The sequence below is a fragment of the Bicyclus anynana genome, chromosome 8 (assembly GCF_947172395.1).
Source record: "Bicyclus anynana chromosome 8, ilBicAnyn1.1, whole genome shotgun sequence".
Taxonomy (NCBI): Eukaryota; Metazoa; Arthropoda; class Insecta; order Lepidoptera; family Nymphalidae; genus Bicyclus; species Bicyclus anynana.
The window spans coordinates 836,803-861,175 of record NC_069090.1 but is presented as its reverse complement, the minus strand read 5'-3'; the positions used below and the strand labels follow the sequence as shown (position 1 = coordinate 861,175).

The following is a 24,373-nucleotide window of genomic DNA, read 5'->3' as shown; positions in this document are numbered from 1 at the left end:
CCGAAACGATTTTAAATTTTCTTGCAGTAATAAAAAGCTGCATTAACAGCGAGTAACAATTCTCATAGTAACATTCTCATGCAATCATGGACAACCCGGGTGAAACCGAGGGGCGTACGATAGTAATGGAATATTTTGAATTCGGTTAAACAGTAGTTAGATACAAGTAGGTAATAAGTATCAATCTAATGATACGTTTATCTGACAATAAACGCTTGGGCCCGCTTCCAAATGGCTGCCAAACAAATATAACAATTATCACGATTTTACACCTTTTAAAAATTCCTCCCGCACGTTCCGTTCCGTTAAGTGGTCGTAATTTTAGTCGTAGACCGTGTGTGGTCAATTTTATACGCCTCAAGGCATAGGAGGTAGCGGGTTTAAATTTTTCTCGTCATCGACCACACATCTATATTAATACTAATATTATTAAGCTGAAGAGTTTGTTTGTTTGTTTGATTGAACGCTCTAATCTCAGGAACTACTGGTCCAATTTAAAAAAATATTTTAGTGTTAGATAGCCCATTTATCGAGGAAGGCTATAGGCTATATATTATCACCGTATTTCTACGGGAACGAGAACCACGCGAGTGCCAACTGCTGCCAAGCGATTTGTCGCTCCGGTACGATGTCGAGGATTTTCATACCCTAACAGGTTAGCCCGCTTCTATCTTAGATTGCATCATCACTTACCATCAGGTGAGATTCTAGTCAAGGGCTGTCAAAAAAAAAAAAGTGAACATTGTTATCCACGCAGTCGATGTTTAACTAGCGGACGACCGCTAGTTATTGCTAAAATCTGTAGAAAGTTATGTCTTGTGCCACACTCCGTGGGTATGAGTTAATAATTAACGAGCCCAAACGGGTATTGTTACAATGGTTAAGCAAATAGATTGTATGTTTGTCAGTTTATTAAAGCGTTTGACTGCCTTTTTACACTCCTACCGTTTTTCATTGGTTTTTTATGCCTCGATGCTAAAGAGAGGTATGATAGATAGATAGGTAGAGGATGTTGTGTGGAAGTATCTGTTGTGAGTGGCATCTTGTCTCGGAAACGGATGGACCGATTTGGAAACGGAAGACCAGCGCTGCGGCAGTGGATCCACCACTAGCGTAGCACATGCTGAGTGGTGACCATTTTGGTACCACACACATCATATTTTGGTATGTTTCATCATCATCATCATCATCATCAACAACACATATATTCGACTCACTGCTGAGCTCGAGTCACTCTCAGAATGAGCGGGGTTTGGATAATAGTCCACCACGCTGGCCCAATGCGGATTAACAGACTTCACACACGCAGAGAATTGAGAAAATTCTCTGGTTTCCTCACGATGTTTTTCCTTCACCGTTTGTGACATTTAATTTCTTAAAATGCACACAACTGAAAAGTTGTAGGTGCATGCCCCGCACTGGATTCGAACCCATACCCTCCGGAATCGGAAGCAGAGGTCATATCCACTGGGCAATCACGGCTTATAATAATTGGTTCGTTTAATATTTTTCTTTTTATGGTGTCTTCTTTGTATTGTGTGTGCAATAAACAAATTTTCTTACTTTTTTCATTCTTTGCTCTGTTTTCATTAAAATGACGGTGTTAATTAAAATCGCCTTTGCTTCGTTAGATCAATGTGCTTTGGATAACGAGTTCCTGAAATCGAGTCCTAGATCGGGCATTTAAATGTTAAGCTTTTTTCTTCCATGAAATTCTACGTGAAACTTCTCAGCCTGAAGTTGGGAAGTTGGTGATGTTACTCCAACGCTAAGCCATCGCTCACGTCATTATCAATCATCTCTCATAGTGATAGTTCCAAGAGTCAAACATCATTCAGCCCGCCAATCCGCATCAGAGTAGCGAGGTGGGCCTATGTTCAAAGAGGGAGTGTAGATTTTGTATAAGACGTGTTCATTAAACATTTGCTATCGACAGGTGACGTGATCAAGATCTGTCATTCCCATACATTTTTCTAGTTTTCGAAGCGTTTGCGATCGTAGAAAGAGAATCGACGTGCCGCTTGGCTACAGGGGCAGTACATATAAGTATCTACTGACTTACTACTAAGTCAGTAGACACAAGACAACAAGTCAACTTCTAGCATTGCTGCATCAGTAAAGACGTGCGAATGTTGAATTTTTAAAGCCTTTTTATGCAAACGAATTCTCTCTCAGTCTAGCTCTAGCTAGACAAACGGAATAAACAATTGCACCAGTATATAAGTAGTGGTGTCACGTTGTCTTAGAGCAGCTTGTCATTTGTGCTAACACTTTGATTTGTAACTTCTACTCTCTTCTCATTCGTTATAAGATATCTTTATTATTGCCTTGTTTATCTATTATTATAGGACTCAAAGTGATTAAAAATATAAGAAAACTAATGTCGAACAAAGGTTATGATTCACAACACTTGTCAGGACAACTTAACTAATCAAACTGTAACCAAAATGAGCCCCTAGAATGGCAGAGATTGACCTTGAGTGAAGTCACGTACTTGCGAACGATGTGTGTAGGGTTAAAGGTACCTTTGACTGATATCAAACTCTCCCCTTTTTCACTCAAGTCACTCTCCCCGCCTATCCCAAGTAACCCATAAAAAATTACACAACAAGAGATGTGGACGGCTCGAACGCCACGAGCACACTAAAGCCAACACGAGATCGAGCGACGTCATATCCGTCACAGACTACTATTTCCAACACTAAACGGTGATAACACTATACTTAATATTGTAAAGAGGTAAAATTTATGGTGTTGTAGGGGGTAATTTCGGGATCTTATCATCATCATCGTATCAGCCGATGGACGTCCACTTCAGGACATAGGCCTATTGTAGGGACTTCCAAACGATCACGATCCTGAGCCGCTTGCATCCAGCGAATCCCTGCGACTCGCTTGATGTCGTCAGTCCACCAGGTGGGGGGTTTTCTAGTGCGGGGTCGCCAGTCCAGCACCTTGAGACCCCAACGGCCATCGGCTCTTCGAACTATATGCCCCGCCCATTGCCGCGTCAATTTTGCGACTCTTTGAGCTATGTCGGTGACTTTGGTTCTTCTGCTCCGAGTCTACTAAACTGATTTTCAAAATTCTTATACCAACGTTATATTAGGTTATATTTTATCCCCGTTTTTCCACGAAAACGAAAACTAAGTGAGTGAAACCGTGGGGCGACAGCTAGCATATAATATACTAACGAGGTATCCGACCTATGCGATGCTAACCTAGATTTCCATACAGAACTATGTTTAACTTAAACCATTTCTGGAACAACAAAAGACTTTGATAGACTAGCGGACGCCGGAGAAGGAAAATCGATGTAAACTTTAAAATACATGTCACCGCATACTTTTCTGTAGATCTACAAAAGATAAATATTCCACCACGCATGTTTTTGTTGTCTCCAAAGGATTCGGCAGTGTTTTCGATGAAAACTCCCAGATGGCTTAACTTTTTAACACGCTTTTATTAGCTTCACTTGTAACTAACTATGTATGTAAGAAAATCCAATATGGCGGCCTCCCCAAGATGGCGGACTGGCTATTTCAAATGCACCCCCATGATATGGATATCAAATGAAAGCGTTGGGCGTGTTTTCAATTTTAAACTATTATATTCAAAATTTGGACAAGTTATATACTGAAACCTTCCTCATAAATCTATTTGGTGAAAACAGCAACCTAACCGTGAAAATCTGTTCAGAACTCTTTGAGTTTATGTCGAACAGGCAAGCTTGACGGCGAACTTCATTATAATTATGTGTAGATAAAAAATAGATACCACTTACCACTTCCATATCATCTGATCCACTGATTAGTGAGAGTTTTACTCGTAGATTAAGGAAAAGCCTCGCTTCGGTCAGACTATATCTTAAAGGTATACTCATAGTATCTACTATCTACGCCAAATCAGAGATTAACAATGTCTATTTTTTTCTCTTCTAAAGTTGTCATTAATTAACTTTTATCGTCTACTACCAAACATAAAAGTTGCCTGTAATTTTATCAATAAACTGAATTCACGTTGTAATAACTTTTCGATACTTTTATTTTTTACCTAATCGTCAGTTTAGTTTAATAATATTCGTTATTAATCATTTAAATAAGATCAGAATTGCAAATGCCATTGCAATTATTGTTTCAAACACTAATTTCACTAACGACTTTAACACTCCAAAAAACTACCAAATTGGAATTATTTTTCCACTCCGGCAACACCGTTCGGAACTGAACTAATTGGGAAGGGACGACGTTTCAAGAGCGCGCGGCCGAAAGAACATCTTTTTTTGTTTTAATTGTCTCTCGCTGAAAGCTTTTAATTTAAGCTCCGAGTCTCTTCAGCGTGAGAGGATGATAACAAGATGAAATAATTAAATCGTGCTCTGTGAGTGTGCATTTATTAAAGGAGGGTTTTGATGATTTACAAATAAAAATCATTTGTATTTTTGAGTTAAATATTAGCCCTAGGATCATTATATGAGTAATTAAGAATAATCTTTTTAATCCGAAAGAAAAGCCGAGGGGTATTATAAAATATCGGAGTTTTTATATTATGATGGAATTTATTTCTGAGTTGTGAGTTATTCTAGCTAAATTAATGATCGTCAGGGGTTCTTTGAAAATGTAACTTATTAGTAAGCTAAGTTTTAATACAACCCTACATCAATTGATAAAATAATTTTGACTAAAATGGTCCAATTGACCTAAAAAAAATAATATGACGAAAATCAGCAGTGTGCGCAAATTGTTAAAATTCGGTACCAATCTAAGTTGACGTCTATTTAAGGTCACTGCTTCGCCGCGTGCAACGTATAATTTATTTTGTTAAGTACAAAAAACTTAACCGTTCTTCCGCCATAGTATTTTTATAGACGGGCGTAGTTTAGAATTTTACCTTGAGTGAGATATTGATTAAAATATTCAGGCAAAGATTTGCAATTAACTGTGAATTAATTAGAACTATTTAGTGCACAAACTATTGCTCTACTCCACTTTCAGTTTAAGCGTTATAGGAATTTGCTCCGAGATAAAATCAAAAAGTTACCTATTTCCTTTCGAACATTAAAAATATGACTATAAAAGGCATTAAATAACTAATTACTAAAATCGAATTGGTTGATAAATGTTGGCAATGTAGGTTGTTATTATTTTTATAAAGTCCGAGCTAGTTTATATGCATAAATTCAACACTGTTTATTAATTGATAAAGAAAAATCTAAGCTATGTTTTATTAATTGGAAAAAATTATGCGTGTCTCCTTAACCTCTTAGAAAAAAATAATATTATATTAATAAAATAAATAAGTTATTAGCAGATAACTATTCATTTTCGTATGACGGTATTGAGCAAATGTAAATTAATCATTTCTTGGTTTTAAATAAACTATACATATTCAGTTAATAAAAAAACATTATAATTATATGAAAATGTCTTTATATTAGTGCAAGAATCATATTATTTACATGTAGTTCTTACTGGCAATTACCTCCCGACTTCGTTCGTGTAAAACTCATTGTTCTACATGTTTGAGATAACTTTCCTCATTGCCTATCTTTTTCATAAAATCTGCTTGATGGGAGTAATATTTAATAATCTTTGCACATTCGAGTCTTCTGAATCCGCAGGATAACGAAATGAAACCAACACGAAAATTTAGATAACCTGTATAAAATACCAATAATTTTAAATAAAATCCGTTAAAATGTAGAAACGAATAGCCAGAAATACGGTGAATTACGATAACATCTATCTAAACTAAACGCAAGCTTTATTTTTCATTTTAAAATATTTACATAAAGATAAGAAATGGAAGAAATAAGTGTGATTTATAGATACAGATTAAATAAATGATTACCTATTTTAAGTAAGGTTAACTAAGAGTGCATTTAGAGCTTAGGAAGAATAAAGAGTTCTTTTAGATCACCAAAGAATTAATCTACTTTGCAAATTTGCAAGAGTCTCGGTTGCAAATGCTATTCCAACCGAGACTCTTTTATTGTACAAAGTAAGAAAGTTAATACAAAATAAACGGTAGAAATTTTCCATCGACAAACTGGCAACACTGTTCAAAGTCTCAACAAATGTAGATAAGTTAGCAATTTGAATTCCACTCGCGTTCGATCCGGCGCGCGTTCGAATTTTGAATATTTACAATACACGGATAGCGCGTGCTGGCTGAAAAGTTGACGCCGATTCGAACGCGCTTGTTTTGCTAAGTTGCCAGAGAAAAAAACTACTGCATTAGTAACAAGACTGCTTAGCGTTTAGCGAAATAAGCTTTATTTTTAGTATATAAATGAAAGTCGTGTTAGTTACACTATTTTTAACTCAAGAACAGCTGGACCGATTTGGCAGAAAATTGTTGGAGAGGTAGCTGTGTACAAAATACTAAAACACAATCAAAAGTTTTGTCTGTCTTTGAACAGTTAGAGATGCATGCTTTGCGTCGAACCTACGCTCTCCAAATCGAAGGCAGATGTCATATCCATTGGGCATGCCTCAGAGAAAGGCTTCCATATAGAACCACAAAAAATGTTGATGTTATTGACCTTTCTTTTATTGAAGGCGTAAAATACGTTTAACATTTTTAATGTGTTTGACTTCCTAATATAATTTTTACGTGTGGCAATTTTTGCTCGGCTAACGGCAATAAATCGTGGTTTTCACCTCAAGGCACAATAATTACGGAACAAATGTTAATATGCTCGATAGATTATTAGAAATTTAATTGCGTGTAATTTTTAGAACGGCGCTAATGTGGTTTCTATCGCGCCGCGGGCGGCTGGCCTGGATTTGGACCGTGTACGGTTTAATCACTTGTCTATACGTAATAGTAGTGGACGTTCTGACAACGCTTCTGGGGAAGCACTGCTGCTGCCTTCGGTGGCCAAGGAGAGCTAACAGCGTCCTGGGGGCGTTTGGTGACAGATTCACTGTCGGCAAACTTTCTTGTTGTTAAGATGTATTAAATAACGACTTGTAGAGCTTATTGACGTAAGAATTAACACCTGCGCTACGCCTTTGGCTGATATGCCTGATGCGTGGTGCAGCATTTCTTAGGATGTGTTCCTTGAATGTCTTGCTACTTCGTAAGACGTGTATCCTTCAGGATTTGCTACTTCGTAGGATAGATTCCTTGCATGTCTTGCTACTTCGTAGGATGTGTTCCTTGCATGTCTTGCTACTTCTTAGGACGTGTTTCTTCCAGGCTTTGCTACTTCGTAGGTTATGTTCCTTGCAAGTCTGCTACTTTGTAGGACGTGTTTTTTACATGCTTTGCTATTTCGTAGGATGTGTTCCTTGCGTGCCTTGTTACGTCGTAGGACGTGTCCCTTGCATGTTTGCTACGTCGTAGGACGTGTTTCTTATATGCCATTTTGTTTCGTAGGACGTGTTTCTTGCGTGCCTTGCTCAGTCGTAGGACATGTTCCGTTCTAAAATAACCTTAATATTTTGAAGTTATTTACTTTTCACTTAGTCTTGTCAAATTAGTACAGATTACAGATTTTCATTCACCATTACCACCCCAGAATATCTTCTGAACGGGTAAAATATACCAATCATCGTATCCTGTTCACTCTCACTCTCGGTGCTGTGTTTGGCTGAAATGAATAAACATTTTTCCTCACTCTTACGTGTTTCGCTCCTCCCGGCTCTTTGCTTACGTCATTATGACTTTTGGGTGTGAGGTACACTGAGCGCTTAAAAAAACTTTACCCATGACTTTGCTGTCTTGCTAATTGTGATCATTGATAGTGGATAACAATGAACTTAGTATTGATATTCACCCCTGTTTTAATTCTTTGACAATAGCACATCACAATAAAGCTAAATCTAAAGGAAATTATGTATCAGTATTGGGTAAAGTAAAGGGTAAAGATGAAATACAATAAGCATGCTTGATAAGAACAGCTGGGCTCCCGCAAATCTAAGGCCCTTATCGCTTAATCTGAATGACGACACGACTGGATGGATGGACTGTTATATTTTTATTGACGTGCGGCTCGGGCTTGGTTCGGAGGCTTTGCACAATCTGACATACAACTAATATTGTGGTCAGTTTACAACCCCTCGGGCAAAACAAATCTGCGGATTCGAAAAATATTCAGATTTAGGTTGTGCGCAACTTTTTATGCAATAAGTCACAGCTACTTTGTTGGATAGAGAATTTTCAGATTTAAGAGAAAATAATTTAACGCCAGTGTGCCCCCGACTTTACAAGCTTAGCAAAGATACAAAATGGTTGCCCCTTTTTTCATGGGAGATATAAACGGAATATAATTATGTATCCCCTGTTTTCCCGGAAGGGTGGGAGGGCGGCATTAGGTTAATAGTTAGAGGCCGAAATATTATTTTGTCTGGCGTAGGCCCGGGAAAACAAATGTACTTGGGCGGTAATAATGTAGGTAAGCTGGCGTCCTTGGGGGTTTGTTTTTGAAATACTCCTCGGCTTATTAACCGCTGTACTCGTCTGTAGCTTCTATCTAATTGATCTAGCGAGGCACATTACGACTGTCTGTTAAAGCCACGTAAATTATATACAAAACAGAAGTGCAAAATACAATTATTACTTGAATAATATGCTCTTAATCCACGCTGTATCGGAACTGAATGAACAATTTAGATATAAAATCGAATTGTATCTGAGTTTTTATTAGTTTTTTAATGAGCCACTACAAGGTTTAGGTCAGTAAAGAATTCGGAAAATACTTCAATGCGGGCTACATATAGAAATGATCATCAAATTTATCAAACAAATAAACCTTCAAATTACTTAGAGATTGAGATAAAAAATTCCCAATTCCCTAAAAAAAAACACGATCGCTGAGATCGCTTTTACAGAAGATTATTTTTTCCCGAGTTAATACCTTATAGAGTTTAGTGAACAGTTAGCACAATACAAATAGCGAGTGTATTTGTAGCATCCGAAGGCGGCGGCAATAAAAACGGATATTAAAAACCAAACGCGTCGCATTTATCACAAGTGTTGCCGCTAGATTGATATAAGATTCTACTACTTCCCCCAGCCACCCTGTTTCACAACGCAGTCTTTGCACGACTGTTTAGCGGTTCTTAAGCAGTTAAATAATAATAGGTATGTTCTTATTTACAAATTGGTCTTTTAAAACGTGTACTATGTACTGTTACATTTTTATTGACGTTCGGCTCGGGCTTGGTTCAGGGGCATAGGCATACTTCTGTTTCAAAAGACAGAGGAAAATATAACCAGTTGTTGTAATCAAAATTTAGGATGCTATTTGAACGTTTTGTATCTCGCGGGTAGTTTAGTTTAAACTCTTTAGCTACACTATTGAATACCTGCATTATACCTATTGTGCAAACTCTATATTTTCTTAATCAGTCCTTTAATAGGTATCAATTAAGTTTTTATCATTGTGCAAAATAGTTGCACAATGATTCACAGTATAGTTAGTAATTTTCGGTTGTTATTTCATCGTCAGTGAGTAAGGTTTTCGTTGTCCACAGATGCGGTGGCGGTGGTGAGGCGCTCGGGATGCAGGGCGGCGGCGCGCCCGCCGCTGACGCCGATCAGGCGCAGTTCGAGGCCGACAAGCGCGCTGTGTACAAGTGAGAGCACTTCCCATGTCTACAGTTTTTTTTTATTCTTTACAAGTTAGCCCTTGACTACAATCTCACCTGATGGTAAGTGATGATGCAGTCTATGATGGAAGCGGGCTAACTTGTTAGGAGGAGGATGAAAATCCACACCCCTTTCGGTTTCTACACGGCATCGTACCGGAACGCTAAATCGCTTGGCGGTACGTCTTTGCCGGTAGGGTGGTAACTAGCCACGGCCGAAGCCTCCCACCAGCCAGACCTGGACAAATTAAGAAAATCTCAATCTGCCCAGCCGGGGATCGAACCCAGGACCTCCGTTTTGTAAATCCACCGCGCATACCACTGCGCCACGGAGGCCGTCAAGACAGTTGATTCTGGTCTGCAAAAGGTCTAGTTTGACTTATCCGGTCACCTGGCAACTTGTGTCATCTTGTTGTTTTTGGAAGTTTGACTATGATTACTACAATTATTTCGCTAATGCTATGTATTCCAAGGCTGAAGTCACCGTCTCCCGCAGACACCCCCTGTTCCCGTTGCTGGCGCTGCTGCTGGAGCGCTGCGAGCAGGCCACGGCGGGGGCGGAGGCGCCGGCGGCCGACGCGTTTGGAGCTGACCTGCAGGCCTTCGTGCAGCATCAGCGCCGCGACCGCCGCCCCTTCCTCGTCGACGATCCCGAAATCGACGGCCTGATGATTAAGAGCATCCAGGTCAGCGTGCCACATGTACCGATCCTGCTGACAATGACTAAAGCCACAATCAAATACTCGCTTCGACGCTGAAGTGACCCAAGGAAGCAAGGGTGCACGAAGCGAAGTTCACTATCGTACTCGATTAACTGCGATCTGCTTAGTGTATTCCTGGGGTTGTTACGAATCGCAGGAATCCGTGGGTCAAAGTTTTAACGAGTCATTTTAATGGGACGATCATCTTATCAAAATAAGAAATTAATAAGTTATCCAAAACAAAACAATAAAATAATGCTTAATTTTTAACAAAATAAAATAATTAAAGCAAAAATAAAGACGATGGCTCAATCTCCATACATTGAATGCCCCAAAAAAAAAGTTAATTCGTCATGATGAAACTTGTACCTTTAGGTTGATTTGCCTGCCAAGATTATTATTTTATTGGCACTAGACCTGTCTAAGCTCTGTATCTCATATCAACAATCAACATGCAACATAACCACCTGAGTAAAATAATTTTAAACCCTCTGTTTCCTAGATTTCTGTTAATATATTTCAAAATAAAAATTATAAGGTAATTTTATTTCATTTTATAATTATAATTAGATCTCTTGGTATTTCTCATTTCATCTGGGGCAGTTTTGGGCAATCTCTTTTTTCTTGAATGTAACAAAATAAAGTGAAATGTATGTACTAATAGTATGCTATCGGTGCCAGGTCCTCAGGATCCACCTGCTGGAGCTGGAGAAGGTGCAGGAGCTGTGCCGAGACTTCTGCGGACGGTACATCGCCTGCTTGAAGACCAAGATGCAGAGCGAGAACCTGCTGAGGACGGATTACAGTGCTGGTATGTCATCATCGTCATTGTCATCATTATTATCATTATCATTATTTTAATTTTCATTCAATTTACATACATATTTATCCTCCAGGGATCTGTCCTTATATGGCTGGAACTAGATCCCCTCACTTAATGTTCATTTACACGAGCTCCTAACGACGACTGCAGTCGACTGCGGTCGTCGGTAGCAGCTGTCGCTAGTGTAAATGAACCCTTAGATAATGATCGAAACATACTTAACATGCTCTCCAAGGTGCAAAGGAGACCACTCCAACTTCTCAACTTCGGGCCGCTATTGAATATTTCTTTGAAGAAAGAAAACCTCAATGTTACAGATCTATGACTCGAACCCATTAGTTAATAATTCAACACCGCACAGTCTAAAACTGGACCAACGGGGTAGTTAAACTAAATAGCACAGATTAATCTATACTATTATTATAAAGCTGAAGAGTTTGTTTGTTAGTTTGATTGAACGCTAATCTAAGGAACTACTGATCCGATTTGAAAAATTCTTTCATTGTTAGATAGCTCATTTATCGAGGAAGGCTATTGGCTATATATTATCCCCGTATTCCTACGGGAACGGGAACCACGCGGGTGAAACCGCGCGTTGTCAGCTAGTCAATAATACGCAGGTTGAGCGCACGGAACACGACTGTGTCGTAGCCGCCCCAAATACAAGATCCAGAACGAATACATTCTCGAGTCGAGAAATTATATCAATTTGCGTAATTGTTGTTAGTGTTAAATTTTGAAATACAAATTATAAAAAATGTTCGTATATGCAGATGTCAAGGAGACGCGTGACGTTTGTTTGCTACGCTACTTGTAAAGACTCATTCTGTATGATCTCTATTCTGTGCTAAATAGTATGTATATTGTGTTTTCAGGAGGCGTTGAAAGTAACAACAACTTGTCTGGAACAATGGACGACCACTCCAGCACATCTAACTCACCGCAGTATCAGGTACTGAGCATAAGTTGTAAACTTTACCGATCACAAGTCCTTTGAACGAGAGCCTGTTCTAGCAGTGGCATGCATAAGGCTTAACTAGAGTAGGCATTCGTCGTTATCAACCCATATACGGCTCACTGCTGAGCTCGAGTCTCCTCTCAGAATGAGAGGGGTTAGGTCAATAGTCCACCACGCTGGTCCAATGCGGATTGGCAGACTTCATACACGCAGAGAATTAAGAAATTCCCTGGCTTGCAGGTTTCCTCACGATGTTTTCCTTCACCGTTTGTGATACGTGATATTTAATTTGTTAAAATGCACACAACTGAAAAGTTGGAGGTGCATGCCCGGACTGAATTCGAACTCACATCCTCCGGAATTGGAGGCAGAGGTCATGTCCACTGGGCTATCACGTCTGAGTAGGCATTATTCATACAAAATAAAATAAAAATATTCTCCAATCCTGGTTCATTGTGTCCTCAGCAGGGTTGAGAGTCCTAAGAGTATTAACAGCGACACTTCACAATGGATTGATAACAGAACCGACCGATTTCAATGTTTTTGGCCACGGCGGTCAATGTCATAGTGAGATTAACCAGGAGATATTATAGTGCACAAGTGTGTGTGCAAGCACAGGTGCACTCTATTACCTCACCGTCATAGTGCGATGGGACGTCAGACCCACGGCCGGCCCGTTCATACGGCGAACGGAGCAGTCGCTCCAGACGTCAAATCCTAGAAAGCGCTTAAATGATAATCCTTGTCAACTGCGCCTGATTTTCAATTGGTCACCCCAGAGTATGGTCGAGATCTTCGCGTTCCATTCTTTCTTTACACTTTTGGCATAGGTATCTACATATTATTAGGAGCAAACAGGAGAGGTGCATTATTTGGATCTCGCTCCATTTTAAAATTGACTTCGGGCTGGCGCTGGTCAGACCGACACGACCGGTGAGAGATCAGACGTACCAACACCGCCAACTTACCAACGGCAGGCAAGAAAAATCCTATTAACGTATTTATTGTTGGCCGTGATTCGAACTCTGGACCTCATAGTCCGTAGCTGAACCAGCTAACTACGGGCCCAATGAGGCAGTTATCAACTAATATCTGTTTGTCCGTCAGTCCCCCGCCGCCCCGCTGAGCGCGGCGTCGTTCCCGCCCGTGTACCCCGCCGTCAGCGACCTGCCCTTCGCGCCGCACCGGGACCAGCGTGAGTACTGCCTGCTTCTATACGTCATACCCTCAGACCAATTACCTTTGGACTTGTATTACAACTTGTATATTTGGCGGTATCCGTGGCGCAGTGGTATGCGCGGTGGATTTACAAGACGGAGGTCCTGGGTTCGATCCCCGGCTGGGCAGATTGAGATATTCTTAATTGGTCCAGGTCTGGCTGGTGGGAGGCTTCCGCCGTGGCTAGTTACCACCCTACCGGCAAAGACGTACCGCCAAGCGCTTTAGCGTTCCGGTACGATGCCAACAAAATTGTCTGGCGTTTTTTGAGGGAGACGAGGTAAACTCACACATATATTTAAGATCAATAAATATATTTTATATCCTTACACTACACACAACTATAAATTAAATCGTAATATACACAAATGCAATTTAAGGTAATTGGTCTGAGTCTACTGTACCAAAAGCCATAAAATGTGCACTGTTTACCAACAAACAAATTAGAAATGAACGTAGAAGACGCATGTCACTTCATAACTTATTTATTTTTAATAATGTATTGTTTTATTATAAAATGTTATTCAAAATATATTTAATTAATTTTATCTGATTGTTCTAAGCTTATTAATTAAATTTATTTTCATTAATTTAAGAACAAGTTTTTTCATTTTTATTATTTTTTTTGTGTGAAATGACTAGTGGATTACATCCTAATTTTCAATACGTTTGTTGGTAAATCGAGTATGGATGGAAGGAGAAGTAAACACTATGTTTTGACAGTACACCGTCTATTTTGTTTTTTTAGGGTTCCGTACAAATAAATATTTTCCAAATTATTCAAGAAAGCAGGCGACAATTGACTATTTCCCCCTATATCTCCAAAAATACTAAAACTAAATTTTTTAAAACAAAATACTGAAATTAGTTTTCTACTTACATATAACAGCAAAACATTTACTTATCTCTTTCGTATCAGACACCTAAAAAAATCACTCCTTTTGTATTGTTTCCAGCGCCTCTCGTAGTCCAAGGTTCGACTCCCATCGGTCAAATCGGTGCGGGGCTGCTCTCCACGGATTCTTTCACGGGTAAGAGACAAACGGAATAACTGACATAACTATTGTAAATACGCTGTTTGTTTTGGAAAACTGAAAGCCATAGATCCAACCCAAAAATTCATGGAATCAGCGAATAAATCTGGCATACAATTTTTTCTTATTAAACATCCCAAAATAATGATGTTCATTAATATTTTTGTTCGTAAATCAGTTTTGTGCGTTTACTTTGTTTTAAGACACATCTCTTTTTCGCCAGGTACAAACTCCAACTCGTGCTCGTCGGTGTCGGGCTCCCCCCCGCCCGCGGGCGCTGATGACGAGGGCGAGGAGGGCGGCAAGCGGGGGGTGCTGCCTCGGCACGCCACGCAGGTCATGCGCGCCTGGTTGTTCCAGCATCTCGTGGTGAGTGGTTATCATCATCTTCATTATATTCGTCATCATTATCATTACGAGTAACAACCTATATTCAGTTCACTGTTGAACACGAGTCTCCTTACAGAATGAGAGGGGTTAGGCCAATAGTCAATAGTCCACGCTGGCCCAATGCGGATTGCGAGATTCACATCAGCAGAGAATTTAGGTACAGGTTTCGTCACTACGTTTTTCCTTCACCGACACGTGATATTCAATTTCTTAAAATGCACATAACTAAAAAGTTGGTGGTGAATGCCCCGGACGAGATTGGAACCGACGCCCTTCGAGTAGAAGGCTGAAGTCATATGCACTGGGCTGTCACGGCTATCACAGCTCTCTTGTCATCATCATGCATCCTACAGACTGCGTGACATTGAGGTTTGGCACATCCAATACTACGCTGCATTGCCTGGTGTGTTATACAACGAAAATCAATGCGATACGACGCAATTTAAAAAAAATCCGCATTTTGCGCCATAACCGACAAACACACAACAGGGTCCCGACCCTATTGTGGTGCTTAAAACTAGCTAGATACCGGTCCGTTTCACCGTGACATTGACCAAGGTTAAACGTTGTTTTCCGTGTCCAGCACCCGTACCCCACGGAGGAGGAGAAGCGGTCGCTGGCGGCGCAGACGCGGCTCACGCTGCTGCAGGTCAACAACTGGTTCATCAACGCGCGCCGCCGCATCCTGCAGCCCATGCTCGACTGTCAGGACAAGCCGGGTGAGATACTGCGCACTGCACTCACTCTCCGCACGGAGGAGGAGAAGCGGTCGCTGGCGGCGCAGACGCGGCTCACGCTGCTGCAGGTCAACAACTGGTTCATCAACGCGCGCCGCCGCATCCTGCAGCCCATGCTCGACTGTCAGGACAAGCCGGGTGAGATACTGCGCACTGCACTCACTCTCCGCACGGAGGAGGAGAAGCGGTCGCTGGCGGCGCAGACGCGGCTCACGCTGCTGCAGGTCAACAACTGGTTCATCAACGCGCGCCGCCGCATCCTGCAGCCCATGCTCGACTGTCAGGACAAGCCGGGTGAGACACTGCACACTGCACTCACTCTCCGCACGGAGGAGGAGAAGCGGTCGCTGGCGGCGCAGACGCGGCTCACGCTGCTGCAGGTCAACAACTGGTTCATCAACGCGCGCCGCCGCATCCTGCAGCCCATGCTCGACTGTCAGGACAAGCCGGGTCAGACACTGCACACTGCACTCACTCTCCGCACGGAGGAGGAGAAGCGGTCGCTGGCGGCGCAGACGCGGCTCACGCTGCTGCAGGTCAACAACTGGTTCATCAACGCGCGCCGCCGCATCCTGCAGCCCATGCTCGACTGTCAGGACAAGCCGGGTGAGATACTGCGCACTGCACTCACTCTCCGCACGGAGGAGGAGAAGCGGTCGCTGGCGGCGCAGACGCGGCTCACGCTGCTGCAGGTCAACAACTGGTTCATCAACGCGCGCCGCCGCATCCTGCAGCCCATGCTCGACTGTCAGGACAAGCCGGGTCAGACACTGCACACTGCACTCACTCTCCGCACGGAGGAGGAGAAGCGGTCGCTGGCGGCGCAGACGCGGCTCACGCTGCTGCAGGTCAACAACTGGTTCATCAACGCGCGCCGCCGCATCCTGCAGCCCATGCTCGACTGTCAGGACAAGCCGGGTCAGACACTGCACACTGCACTCACTCTCCGCACGGAGGAGGAGAAGCGGTCGCTGGCGGCGCAGACGCGGCTCACGCTGCTGCAGGTCAACAACTGGTTCATCAACGCGCGCCGCCGCATCCTGCAGCCCATGCTCGACTGTCAGGACAAGCCGGGTGAGACACTGCGCACTGCACTCACTCTCCGCACGGGGGAGGGGAGCTGACAACCTCATCACCATTTGCGGGCTCACCAATGAAGAGGCACCCCATCTCGCAATCACCCCAATCGCATTTGGAACGTTTTTGTTGGTCGACAATCCAAATGTTGAACCTGAGGGGTCACCATTTCCCAAATTGATGATCTTCTGTTTCACGGCCTCTGTAGGTATCCTCCACGAGACGCCTATATTGCTGTCCATTCTTCATCTGGGCATTGGACGCTAGATAGACGTTTAGACACTATAGACACGCATAGTCACACAGGCACTCTGGGAGGCTTTTACTAAACGACAGGGAGCTTTGGTCTGAAGACGCCTGTACAGTGTTGTATGTTGGGTATCGTTAGGAGAACGGCACTGTACGTTGCCCCCATTGGGGTAAACGCAGAAGGGAAGATTCTGTAAAGTGTTATTGCGATTTGTGCTATTTGCGTATAGCACAAATGCAGTGTCTTGGATGGTTTCCACTATTCTGGCTAGTGACACGAATAGCTATCTGAGTTACTTGACCAGGTAAGGCAGCACGAAATCGCGAGAATGTTTTCGCTGAATTTTGGCGGGTATTGTGACAAGTTGGAGATGAAAACCCTTTAAGTGACATTGTTGATATACCATTTGACATTTAGTACTAACGAGTTTGAATATTACATGTGTGGAAAGTGCAATTCATCAAATGTATAAAACGTTAAATTTATTTGCAGCGGGAGGCAAGAAAAGTAAAAACGGGTCATCCATTAGCAAGAGGTACTGGACCGATGCGCTCACCAACCCGCAGTTCACAGCTGGTAAGATATCCAACATTATCCTATGACATTTTATGAAGCTAGTCAACAACATAGCGAAGCTGAAGTCTTCAATGAAGTGGCAATGGGTGGGAAATACAGATCAAAGAGCCGATTGATGTGGCTCCAAGTTGCTGGAATGTCGACCTACAAGTATTACAGAAATGCGCAGCGTTGGTCGACCCCCCCTAAGCATGGCATTAAGCTGGTTACGGGGAGCTGCTTGATTCATGTGGTTCAACACTGTGGTGTAGACTTACAAGATACCTATGTCTTGCAGTTGACATTCATCGGCTGACAATGAAGGTTTTATAGAGGCTATTCTCATTTCTTCCGGTATGATGCTGCATAGATACTAATAGAAGTGAGTTTGATGAGTACCGTTTCTAACTTAGCTAGCTTATGGAGTGTGTTGTCATTGTAACACCACCTCCGAGATTGACACCCGGACGCTGATTCCAATAATTCAAAGGCGTCAGGACTGATCTCATTCTAAACCCCAAACCCCAAACTGGCCGAAGACCCGCTAAGCCAAGGCTCGAGTCTCAAGAAAACGCCAGAACAAAGACAAACGTTGCCCCACGTTTTCGCTAGAGCTCGACTCTGGCATAGCTTTTACGCAAAATGAAAGCTCGAGAACTTTTCGCAGGCATATGTTCCTACTAGCGGACGCCCGCGACTTCGTCCGCGTGGAATTCTGTTTTTCACAAATCCCGCGTGAACCATAGATTTCTCCGGGATGAAAAGTAGCCTATATTTTAATCCAGAGTAAAATCAATTTCCATTCCAAATTTCAGCCATATCGCTACAGTAGCCGCAGCGTAAAAGAGGAACAAGCACACTTGCACACAAACTTTCGCCTTTATAATATTAGTGTGATATGATTACCCCCCTGGCGTGACGTCTGGCGTAAAGGGCATAAAGGATTTTTTTAATTATTCAAAATGTGCAGGTTTGCTGTCGTCGTCGGAGGACGAGGAGGCGGAGGGCGAGCCTTCGGGCGACGAGCAGGAGGCGCAGCGCGACTCGCCCGCCGACCACGCATACCCGCCGCTGCAGCAGCCCATGCACTGAGGTGAACTTTGATACTGACTCTCTACTGTACGCTTGCTAGACTTGCGGTGTAAGTTGGCGAATGCGTTACGAAAAGTGTAATCGGGAGACGCTTCTAAGATGCGTGCTGCCATCTACAGGCATAGTGAAGCAATATTTGTTATTTTGAGCTACCAGTAGATGGCGTTCTTGGAGAACTTTGAAACAAACCCTTTTGTACACTTACTAGAATTGTGCAACCATTGTGAAACCTGTGGCTCATGGATCAAGTTAATTTTCCGTGAGTAGCGTCATCTTGATGAGACGCTCAACTTTTTTATATACGAAAATTCTTGATATTGGTATCTAACTGGGTTACCAGGTAATAAAAATTTATGAGCGAGATAATGTACCACGCAATTTGTAGGACTGTTATGTTGTATAAGTATTAATTAAGCAACAGTAAAAAACGGGTTATAACTTAACAGCCACAATGTTCTACAAATTACATAGTACATTCCGACGCTCAGAAATTTTCATTGCCTGGTAACCCAGTTAGCTACCAGAATCAAGAATTTTCGTAAATAAAAAATTTGAGCGTCTCATCAAGACGAAGCTACTCACGAAAAATTAACATGATAGTAATCAATTGTAAAATTGTCCACGGGTCATTTGTTTTTTATTTATTTTTAAAGTGAATGTTTTTTGTCTAAAGCACACTCGTTTTTAAAAGTAAGACTTTATAACACTGTCTGCATTTTATTAAAATTATGTTTCTCTTTCCAGCACTCGCAATTAGAGCAAGACATCGACACGTCACATGACACCACTCCAAGAAGAAGTATGAAAAAAGACAAAAACTGTGTATACCATAGAGTGTAAGTTAGCATAGAAACATGTATACGTAAACATACCTCACTATTTTAAACTTACATTAATTATATAGACGCTTTTTATTGTCTATTCTTTTTGATTCAATACATGAGTATTGTGTGAACAGTGTACAATTTTTTGGAAAGCATAGAATAAATAAAGTAAAAATATATTATCATGTCGAAATTTACAGAATATTTATAACTGGCATCACTTAACAATGACAATTATAGCTATAAAATTTAACCTCTACAAAAAATTTTCATGTTAAATGCGGTATGGTATGTATTAAAAAAAGTGTACACTGTCATTTTGTTTTTAATTTAAAAAAAGTTTTGGATGAGCACTGTTATTTGTGGTTAGTATATATTTATAAAATATTTATATTTGTATAACAAACACGAAAGATGTTTTTGTATGACTGCAACATTATCACTTATTAACAGAAGGGGTAGAGTCCATAATAAAGTTTAAATTTGAAAGGAACAAAAAATGTTGCCATACTTCTTAAATATCCCTATTTTTTGGTGTATTTTTCAGCTTTCAAATTAAAAATAATTTCGTATCATCTTCATAATATGTATGCGTCGTCAATTTTTATGACCGGTTGTGAATAAAGTAGTTTTGTTTTTCAACCTTCACCGACTGAGCAAAATGAAATAGTATAAGAATATTTTTTACCACAAAAAAAAAGAAAACTATAGACAATACCGTCCATAGACAAATTGTATTTATTTGTAAAAAAATAAGTTAATATACTGATATTATTTTAGTTTCTTTTTCTACAGCCGCCATACTAGTTTAAGAATAGTTATAGCATAAACATATAGAATACGAAGAAGTTATCGCCGCTTGTACGGACCTCCTTGGAGTAGGGAAGTATGCGCTGTGGCCTTTACGCAAGTGGTCTTGAGTTCGATTTTAGGTTGAGGTTAATTCTAGTTTCCAAGTCGTTCTAGGAAAAGTTTCGGGTTGTCGGTGACTTACAATTATATTGAATAATACTGACCAAAAAAACTTTGCTAACCCGTCATGGTGGTAGTCATATTCCTACTTAGCGAGTTATTATAAAAAGTGGCGAATTCTTATTCTACTTGTTTATGAATTTTGTGTACTTTTAAAAGGCTATACGATCAAAATATACGATTCAAGAAAAAAAAATGTATACTCAAGAAACCTATTCGATTCAAAACCTGTATACGCGGAAAGTAATAATATCGGGAAATTTTAAATTTAGATGTAAATTTTAAAAAATGATTCGCAGTATTCGATTAACGGGAACTCGGTGTCGATTCCCCTTAAGTGTTAAATGTAAGCGTATTTTTAAATAATCGATAATAATGTGCTATCAACAGTCAAATTTATGAATAGCAATAATGAAATGAAAATAAATTTAATGTATCGTTTTTTAAAAAAATCAGTTATTTTGCAAAAACACTCGTACTGGTATTATTAAACTGAAAATATTTTAAAAATTTTGTTAATTACTATTAACAATTATCACATGTTAACACTCAATTATCATTAATAAAATTAATACAAAGCTAGGACGTCAAAATCGTAAACCACACGAAAGTTGCTAAAGATAGTTAAAATGTAAATTATTTTTATCTGGCAACTTATACACATACTGTGCCTGTGTGTCTCTATATAACAAGGCGTCACTAAAAAGTGACTGAAAATTAATTCATAGATACACCAGAACATTGTGTAAATATGTCGAGGTGCTAGGTAAATTTAATACATATTTATATACAACTCTCAAATAAAATATTATGTCACTTGACGTCTTATCGCAATACGCGTGTCTTATAAATTCTATGGCATATCGGATGGAAAACCTGGAATTTTACGCACTAGGTATATAAAATTTCACGTCAACACATGTATACGTCTTAATACCTTACATATTAGAAATACAATTTATCCACAGTTGATAATTTAATTTACTACTTTTTTTTATAAAACCAGGCAGTTTATACTATGTATAAGGTAACCCCTGTGAGGGTAGGAATCCCCGGTTCTGTATAATGAGGTACAAGGAGTTAAAATTACAAAGGTGTTCTAAAATTATGAAATAAAGAAAATAAGTTAAATTATTGATTTATTTTCGGCATTTTAATGCACAAATGATTGTTAGGGAAAATCTTCGTAAATGTAATGGTCTGGAGGTTATTATGGCAGTCATTATTGTTACATTAACATTATGTAAAAATATCTTTGTGATCCAATAAAAATAAAGAAATAAGAACTTTCTCATGATATCAGCAGCAAATAACAAATAAGACTATATAGTCTGTTTTCCCTAGCTTCGTTATACAGGACCGGCGATACCAAATAAAGATTCAAGCTTCGTATCTTCCATGATTTTGTATTTAAGAAAAAAGAACTGTATTAATATATAGAGTAAGAGATATTTTTGTTAAAGTTTTACTTAGATTTTGGCCTATTATCGATTTCTGTGAAAGTAGCTTATAGATTCTAGTGTTTAGGGTACCGACATTTTTATATTGATGAATGTAAACGAATGGAATTGAATTTTTAATTGAAACTATCGCAATTAATTACAAAAATGTTTATACTATGACATTATTTTGAAAAAAATTTAAATGTTGTCATTGTTAAACATTTCATAAAATCAACTACTTTTTATGTATTTCTTTGCACTACACTAAATTGAGATGAAAAACTATTCATTCTGTTGTTTTTTCCTCTCATTTACTAATTTGTCATTTCTTTTTTTTTTTATTTTGACAAATAAATAATGAATGAAATATTATTATTATATAATACACCAAAAATAAAAAATTAACAAACAAGAAATTAACTTAAAAACTAAAGTAAAATTGGCGCCCTTAACGCTAATGAGCGATCTCTTCCAGAATAAATAAATGAGAAAAAAAATTAATGAAAAACTAATAATAAGCGTTATGATACTATAACTATTATTATGCATTATGTATAAATTGTTTATTATTATGCGTTTTTACATATATTCGTTAATTTCTGTCACTGGCACACCATTAACAACTTTTAATTTTATCTGTGATTTTTAATTGGATATTACTTTTTCGGATTTTGTATATTTTATATTTATAAGTTTTGCAATATGTGTATGTTGCAGTTTGAATGTTGTATAATATGTAAATGATAAATAAAAATGTCGGTATTGTCGTCTGTTATACGATGAAACGGATATACGTAATTTTTAAAGTGAAATATAAGATTTTTTTATAATAATTTTTAATTCGTCTGTATCTATGACTATGGTAGGGCAGAATATAATAATATGCTACTTTTAGTTTCTTAATAGATAGATTTAATTATTTGAATAAATTGACTTTATTAATATTATATGTACCTATCTATAATTTACAAAAAAAAAAAAATAACATAATGTTTACCAAAATAATTTTGTTTGAGTCATAGTTTTTTCATTAGAAGCTAAAGTAGCATATTTTATACATTACGAGCCCTTAGTGATAAAATATTCTTAAAGATTAATAATATCTGCCTTATTATTAAAAAGTAGGTATATCAGAATTACATATTTCAGGAAGATTTAAAAAACTTCAGTTAATCCTTATTATTTAATTTAGTTTTTTAATATTTCTGATGCACTTTAGTTTTGTATATATAGCTTTTATTTACAAGCAAAAGAAAACCCGTACTTTTTAACTATAAGGTAGATTCATCGAGAATAAAGAAGACATATGACATGAATTGCTTTTATTATTATCCAAAATGATAAAACAGATACATTATACTGATTGAATTTATTGTATACGAGTACATTATAAAATAAGTAACATAGCGGCCAAGTTGTGAAATCTTATGCTGGCAACACTGTAGAAGTACTACTACTATCGGCCACGAAACCAAGTAATGCTGATTGCTAGCTAGTCCAAATCTAAATGGTTGTTGATAAATTAATAAGTAATTAATTATTTTTTTTATAGCTGAAAGTAAAGATAATCAAAACTAAACAATAATAAAGATTAAAATAAATAAAAAAAAAAACATAAATGATTAATCTAAAAACAATAGATATATAATAATATTATAATTTTTCTGATTTTTGTTTGAAATTTATACTTATAAAAACATTATAAATAAAAAAGAAATTTAATATACATAGTTTATTTATTTGTTTGTTTAAATTTCTTGTAATTCATCTAGTTAGATGGGCAAATCATGTCATATGTCCCATTAAGAAATGTCCAGTGTAGTATACCATAGAGAATAAAAAACGCTTTTAGTATAACGTTTCAAGTTGATTAATTATACCTATTGATTATAATTAAGGCATAATAATTTACTAGTCAATAAAAACAGTCTCGCTATATGATTTTTTTTTTGTATTTTTACGAACTATCTTGGGATCTGTCAAAATTTTTACGCAAGGTTACTTTTAAAATAATTATTATTTTTACAAAAGTGATTCGTAATTGTTTTAATAATAATAATAATAATTTATTTATTTGCTTTAAACATGGGTTATACAATATGGTTAATAAAATTAAACATACATTTCGATCCGAACATGTTTTGCCGTTATAGGCGTGCAAAATATTTATGAAATTTTCCAATATTGTTATTTATTAAATGTCATGTTTTATTTGAATGGGTTATATAATAATAGATTTAATATGACAATTAACATATATTTTGATGTTCTTGCTGGTTTTACACTATTTTAGAAGAAACATTGTTTAAAAATTAAAACACAATGATGTTGTACACAACATCGGACACATAATATATGTGTCCGATCTTGTGTATCCTATAAACTATTACCATTTACATTTTGTTAACAATTTTAACAGATCTCAACGATACAAGATCATGTACAGTTCGCTGCAAAATATAATCTTTTTCGCATGCCAAATGTGTGTTTTATTTCACGATGTAGGTACCTACGTACCTACTCAAGTTTGAATGCTTCATTGACCTATGTATGGCTTAGGGTTCATTTACACGAGCGCCAACTCTGCCGACGACCGCAGTCGACTGCAGTAATCGACGTCTCGGCGGCAGCCAACGGCAGTCGACTGCAGTCGGCGACCGCCGCTGAGTGTTGACTGCAGTCGCCGACGCCGTCGCCTGCCGCC

General features: G+C 38.8%; 1 protein-coding gene across 2 annotated transcripts in view; it reads left to right on the top strand.

Annotated features, from left to right (window-relative positions):
• Positions 1-24,150, top strand: part of LOC112051150 (homeobox protein PKNOX2) — a 38,842-nt gene extending 14,692 nt beyond the window's left edge. For both annotated transcript variants that reach the window (XM_052882881.1, XM_052882882.1), the window contains exons 2-12: positions 9,483-9,584; positions 10,093-10,282; positions 10,979-11,108; positions 11,996-12,072; positions 13,186-13,273; positions 14,253-14,327; positions 14,554-14,699; positions 15,304-16,531; positions 17,277-17,360; positions 18,310-18,432; positions 19,176-24,150. In XM_052882881.1, coding sequence (XP_052738841.1) covers positions 9,511-9,584; positions 10,093-10,282; positions 10,979-11,108; positions 11,996-12,072; positions 13,186-13,273; positions 14,253-14,327; positions 14,554-14,699; positions 15,304-16,531; positions 17,277-17,360; positions 18,310-18,431 — 2,214 coding nt within the window. In that variant the 5' untranslated portion in view covers positions 9,483-9,510 and the 3' untranslated portion in view covers position 18,432; positions 19,176-24,150. The remainder of the gene's footprint in view (positions 1-9,482; positions 9,585-10,092; positions 10,283-10,978; positions 11,109-11,995; positions 12,073-13,185; positions 13,274-14,252; positions 14,328-14,553; positions 14,700-15,303; positions 16,532-17,276; positions 17,361-18,309; positions 18,433-19,175) is intronic.
• The last annotated feature ends 223 nt before the right edge of the window (positions 24,151-24,373 follow it).